This window comes from Vulpes lagopus, chromosome 7 (genome assembly GCF_018345385.1).
Source record: "Vulpes lagopus strain Blue_001 chromosome 7, ASM1834538v1, whole genome shotgun sequence".
NCBI classification, from domain to species: domain Eukaryota; kingdom Metazoa; phylum Chordata; class Mammalia; order Carnivora; family Canidae; genus Vulpes; species Vulpes lagopus.
The window spans coordinates 91,817,414-91,824,071 of record NC_054830.1 but is presented as its reverse complement, the minus strand read 5'-3'; the positions used below and the strand labels follow the sequence as shown (position 1 = coordinate 91,824,071).

The 6,658-nt window shown below is 36.7% G+C and overlaps 1 protein-coding gene across 1 annotated transcript; it reads right to left on the bottom strand.

Annotated features, from left to right (window-relative positions):
* Positions 1-2,076: 2,076 nt before the first annotated feature.
* IFNE (interferon epsilon) lies at positions 2,077-3,317 on the bottom strand. The gene has a single exon (XM_041762732.1). It carries the CDS (start codon positions 2,675-2,677, stop codon positions 2,114-2,116), a length of 564 nt encoding a protein of 187 aa, XP_041618666.1. The 5' UTR covers positions 2,678-3,317; the 3' UTR covers positions 2,077-2,113.
* Positions 3,318-6,658: the final 3,341 nt, after the last annotated feature.

Here is a 6,658-nt window from a genome sequence, read left to right as displayed (position 1 = left end):
CATCACCAGCAACTCTGACAAGTGGTTGGTTGGCATAGGGGCCCTCCTGTCCAGCCTTCTTCCTGCCCCCCCCCCCCCCAGCATTCCCTTCCCTACAAAGGGAAGGCTGGTGCAGTCTGGTTTCTTCTAATCTTCATTAGCACTTCAGGCATCTTTCTCTCTCTCTTTCTTTCTTTCTTTTGTTTAAGATTTTACTTATTTATTTGGAGGAGAGAGAGAGAACAAGAGAAAGGGAGAGAGAAATGAGCCGGGTGGGGGCATGGGGGAGAAGCAGACTCCCCGCCAAGTAAGGAGACCTATGCAGCCCTGCTCCTGGGCCTGGGGTAACATGACCTGAGCTGAAGGCAGACACTTTACCATCTGAACCACCCAGGTGCCCCTCCTTCACCCATATTTCTAATAACTGTCACTTGTTGGATACATTTTATCATTTTGATTTCTTATGTCCACATGGCTAAAAATTAAAATGTAAAAATATGGTGTAAAACCATCTCTGCCCTGTCCTTTTCCCTTAGTCTCTCCTCCCCAAAATAAAGGTTATCATTGTAATTTATTTCTTATATATTCTTTATTTGTTCATATACCAGTTAGGTCAAATGTAAAATTTGTTTTACATTTTAATGTCAAATACATTCTGCATCTTGAGCTTTTTTACCTTTTTTTTTTTTCAATATAGGGAGAGCATCCTCATCCTTTTCTCCAGCTGAGTGTGTTTTTTTGTGTGTGTGAATACATTTTAACTATCTCTAATTAAAAGCTTTTGGGGATGCCTGGGTGGCTCAGCGGTTCAGTGTCTGCCTTTAGCTCAAGTTGTGATCCCGGGGCCTGGGATCAAGTCCTGCATTGGGCTCCTTGCAGGGAGCCTGCTTCTCCCTCTGCCTATATCTCTGCTTCTCTCTCTGTGTTGCTCATGAATAAATAAATAAAATCTTAAAAAAAATAAAAGAGTTTGTGTGATTTCCTGTCTTTTGATATTATAAATGATACTGCAATGAATAATATTGTACATAAGTCATTACTCACATGTGCAGTGTTTTTATAAGATAAATTTCAAGCCTAGAGTTTATGGATCAAAGACTAATTTAAAATTTTTTTAATTTAAATTCAATTTGCCAACATATAGTATAATACCCAGTGCTCATTCATCGTGTGCCCTTCTTAATGCCCGTCACCCAGTTACCCCACCCCCCACCCACCTCCTTTTCTACAATCTTTTGATTCCCAGAATTAGGAATCTCTCATGGTTTGCAAAGACTGTAATTTTAATAAGTATCACCAAATTGCCTCTATAGCGATCCTACCAATTTTCAGTGTTCTGGCAAATTTTAAGGGCATCCCTCTCCCAAATCTCCACAAGAGTGTGGGCCTTCACCTGCTATAAATGGCATGTTATTCACTTTTAATTTGCATTTTTTATTAATATGAATGAGGTTGAATCTCTTCTCATGCATGTTTTCCCTCCTAATCTGTTTGTTCATGTCCCTTCACCCTATTTCTATTGCATCACCTGTAACAAATATTCAATATGTATTGATATTTTCAAATCTTGCAATGTACATTATCCCTAGTACTTCTCATTGTTTCTACCAATTTCTGGCAAAGAAATCATTGGAGTGGATGTTCTATGTTAAGAAAAGTATTATTACGGTGGAGTGTTTTATTTACCTGGTCAATTTTGATGAAAATACTCCCATTTGAAGAACCAGAAATATTAATGAATCTACTTTAGCTCATAAAACTTAAGATGAATAGAAAATACAAAGTGACATTACACAATAAGTCAATCATAGTTAATATGCACAATCTTAAAGGATACATGTATTCATACATATTGTATACAATTGTATATAATTTTGTATATATTTGCAAATATATATGCAAATATATATTTATATAAATTTATATATATATTTATATAAATATGTATATGTATATGTATATGTGTATATATATATATATATATAAAACCCCCAAAACAATACTACCAATTTATGACAAAAAGAAATAAGAGTGTCTGGAAAAGTCCTCCCACCACCCCCCCCCCCCCCACCTACCCTATGCTTTTAAAGCCTGCAGTTGGCTCTTGGTCCACATTCTTCAAGGAATCCATTCCTTATTTTCTTAAATTTCTTATCAGTTGGAATGCAAAGAATAGACATCGGTTGATTTCTCCTCGAATAATCGTCCAGGCACAGCTGCTGTGCTCCTGGTTTTCCAGGTAATTATGGATCCTTAGGAAGTACCTTTTAATCTGTAATCTAGGGTTGTCACTTCTCAGGATGTCACTGTTCTGCTCTGCTTCCAGGCTTATCAGCACTTCTAGGTATTCCAGCTGTTGATGAAGTTCAGTGAGGAAATTCTCCATGTGTCTTTCTTCCCAACCCTCCAGAGAAATATTTGCCCTGAAGAGGTTGAAAATCTGCTGAAGCATCTCATGAAGAATGGCCAGTGCTTGTCCTTTCTGGTACTGGTGACGATTCATAGACTGCTGGGGAAGCAGGAAGTTTTTCCTGTGTGCTAGACACTGCTGAATGGATGATTTTTGCAAACTATTCAAGAGTTTTAAACTCTCTCCGTTTACTCTTTGTTGGAAGAAAGCCAGTTTCAATTCTAGGGAGAAGATAGTAGAAGAAGCCAACAGCACCAACACAATTTCAAAGAAATGCTTGTTAATCATGCTGAAGGTCAAATATTCCAAGTATCTCTGTACAGGATTAGAAAGCCCCAACTTTAGTAGTTTGCCTTTCACGCATCTCAGATTGATCTGGAAGGTGTTGTCCTTTGTTGGTTTTGTTTTCTAATGCTGTCATTACTCCAAGATTACATATTCGGTTTTCTGGTTCCCTTTCACTGTGTTTATGGGCATTTCTTCCACTTTCCCCTTGTGTTGGCTGTTTGACAAAGTAACCAAAAGAACTTGTTTCTTTTTTTTTTTTTTTAAGAACTTGTTTCATTGTATGTGTTCCTTGACATAATTACAGACTAGTCACCCAATATGATTTTCTATTACTCTCATTATTACCTACAAAGTTTCACTCAACACAATATGGTTTCTATATATTTGTTTTTTTTTTTTTTTTTTGGTTTCTATATATTTGGTCGAGCTTATTAAAGTTCTTTTTTGAGAGTATTTTTTTAAAGGAATACTCTTTCATGAGTAATGTTTATCAGAGGTTTAGCAGCACCTCTAGGGCACTCAAGGGAAAAAATTACAATCTATACGGACTACTAAATTTAAAACTGCAAGTAGGACTTTAAATTTACACTAATGTTTGAGAGGGAGAGAGAGAGATAGAGAGAGAGAGAGAGAGAGGTAAGAGCAGGATGAGGGGCAAGGGAGAAGCAGGCATCCCATTGGGCAGGGAGCTCGATGCAGGCCTTGATCCCAGGATCCAGGGATCATGACCTGAGCTGAAGGCAGACACTTAACCAAGCGAGCCATCCAGGTGCCCGTCAATTACATTTTAAAAGGATTTTTTAAATGAGGAAATATTTCATCTATATTGACTCATTATCATATATTTACCCACACCTAGTTACCCTTTCTGGTTTTGTTCATTCCTTTTGGTAGCTCTAACTCTCTATTTGGTATCACTTTTCTTGAGAAACTATTCTTCTTGAATAACTTCAATAATTCTTATATCTCAGGTCTGCTGGCAATGAATTCTCTTGGTTTTCGTTTGTCTGAAAAAATCCTTTGTCTTCAGCTGGGAAATATGGTATTACTGAGAACAGAATTCCAACTGGAGATAGTTCTTCTTTCAATACTGTCAAGATGTTTTCCCCGTCTTTTGGCTTGCATGGTTTCCGAAGAGAAGACTTCTGTCATCTTAATTTTATTTCTCTGTGCATCATATGTCTTCTTTTTCCCTAACTGCATTTATCTCTACCATTATATTTCAGCAATTTGATGATAATGCGCCTTTGTGTGATTTTTTGTATCTTCTAGTAGGAATTTCTCAAGCTTCTTGAGTCTGTGGTTTTATCATTTTAATTAAATTTGGAAATGTTTCAGATCTTATTTTTTCAACATTTTTTATCTCCTGGGACTCTAACTACAGATATATCAGACCCATGATCATACAGGCAATGGAGGTTTACTCAATATTTTTCCTCTTTATTTTTAATAGTTTCTATGGTGATGTCTTTGAGTTCACTGATATTATTTTTCTTTAACATCTTATCTGAATGTTAATCCATCTAGTATATTTATCACTATAGGTAGTATGTTTTTCATCTCTAAAAGTTCACTTTGCTCTTTTTTGATATTTTTCATTTCTTCCCTCATCACACTCATTTTTTTCTTCTTTTTGAGCTTATGACATGTATTTATGATAGGTGTTCCAACCTCTTTGTTTGCTAATTCTGTCATTTGTGTTATTTCCAGGGCTTGTTTCTTGATTTTCTTTTCTACTGCTTATGGATCCTATTTTCTTGTTTCTTTGCATGCCTGATAGCTTTTGACTGGATTCAGAACACTGTAAGTTCACCACTGGGTACTGGATTTGTGAAGTCCTTCATATAGGGTTGGGATTTGTTTAAAGACATAGTTATTATGAGGACATAGTTAGGTACACAATTTACTCCTTTGGGGCTTGTTTTTACACTTTGTTAGCATGGGTAAAGCAGACTTCATTGTCTAGGGCAATGTCATCTCACTATCAAGGGACTATCCTCATAAGGATTCTACTCACTGGTCCCTATACTAGGAAATCTTTGCACTTTGGCTGAAAGAAACATGAAATATTCCCAGCCCTGTGTCTACCTTGGAGGTAATTGGCCTATTCCTTTTGGAGCATTCTTTCTCTAGTCTAGAGATCCTAAGTGACATGGGCATGGGTGTTCTTAAAAAAAAAATTTGTGTGTGTGCATGTGTGTGTACATGTGCTTGACTGTGTGCCTGTACACATGCCTGTGCCTGTAGAGGATCATGAATGACATTCAGAGCCCATGAAATAGTAAAGCTTAGTGTGTGGGTCCCTTTTGTCTAAACCTAAGGATAGCATTAAGGGAATCCACTGCAAGCTTATAATACTTTAGAGAAAAACAATGGAAAAGTATCATGACTGAAAAAAAGTGCTAAGTCTTAAAGCATCATTGAGTAAGACAAAGCCTTTGAAGAAAATGCAATAAACAAACAGTGGCAATCTATCTTTGACTAGAATGGACTTTGTGACTTTTAAATTTATTTAAAATGTATACATTTTAATATATTCACCTTCCCCCCCCCACAAATTTAACATTATTGTCAATCTAAAAAATATAATGCTGTGCTTAAAATTCTTATTATCTCTCTGTGTTAAAAACATACCAAAATAGTTCATTAGTAAGGAAGATATTTTAAATTCGACCAAAGGATGGCAGCATAACATCAATTACTTAGAGCCTGTATTGACCAGAGCTCTTACTCTGTTGGCAAGAGAAATCAAAGTTTATGGCATCTAGTGGTCTGATAACATGTGGTCATCAACATATTATTACTTTGACAAAATGAATTGTTCCCATAATGCATAAGATTACTAATCACTCTAACTCATATTAAGATACTTGGCTGGTTAGTATTGTTAAATATTTCCCTTTTCCTGCTTTGACTGCTTTAATGGCCATTTGCTGCATTCTGGTTATTCACTGTCATCACTTCTCCCTTTTCTGAGGGTTATTGGTATGCATAGCCTGACTTCTCTGCCTCCTCTTGGATTTTGTGCTTCTGGCCTGAGTCCCTATTTGACACATTCAGCCCTGTCCAAGCTACTCAGTGCCTTACTTTCCCCAGCCTCCATGACTATTTCAGGCATGGTCCTTTGTCCCAGTTATCTCAGTGCACCTCCACTCCCATTTTCTGAGCATAAACTTGCAAATATTTAATGATGTTAATTTATCTGTCCTAGAATGCAATAGTTAGAAATGATCTTAAATGACATATAATCTGTTTTCTATGCCCTTCCTGAAAAATTCAGTCCTAAAGCAGAAATAAAGTAAGCATTCTGCTGGAAGGGGCAGGGATGCATGTTAGTCCAGACAGGGATGTCAGGATTCAAAGAGAATGGGGAAGTGCCCATATGGAGAGCTAACCTGGCATGGGGTGCTGGAGCCTGAGAAGAGTGAGTAGAAATCACAGCCAAAGTGGGGTGAGGAGAACAAAGTTCTTGCAAACAAAGTTTCAAAATGCTACCCTAGAAAATATTTATTTACTTATTTAAGTTGTATATATTTAAGGTATACAGCATGATGTTTTGATATACATGTACATTGTGAAATTATCACTATAGTCAAGCTAATTAATATATCCATTACCTCACATACTACCTAAATACTTACTAGTTTTAATGAGTTAAATGGTGGAAAAGCCTGGCAGTCACATCAAAATGCCTAGATGTCATCTTTATTCAAAGGATCAAAGTGAACCTCATCAATACTGGGACAAATTGAAATCATGCACCAACCTATTAAGATTCAACTCAAAATAACACAACATCCCTTCTGGGCTATTCTCACCAATGCAAATAACTTGAATTTAATCATGAAAAAACATCACTTAAACCAAAATTGAGGAACATTCTACAAAATAATTGCCCTGTAACTGTTCAGGGTTGTGAAAGTCAAAGAAAGACAGGAACTGTTTCAGATTAAAGGAGACTAATGGGGCTTCTGGTCTCCA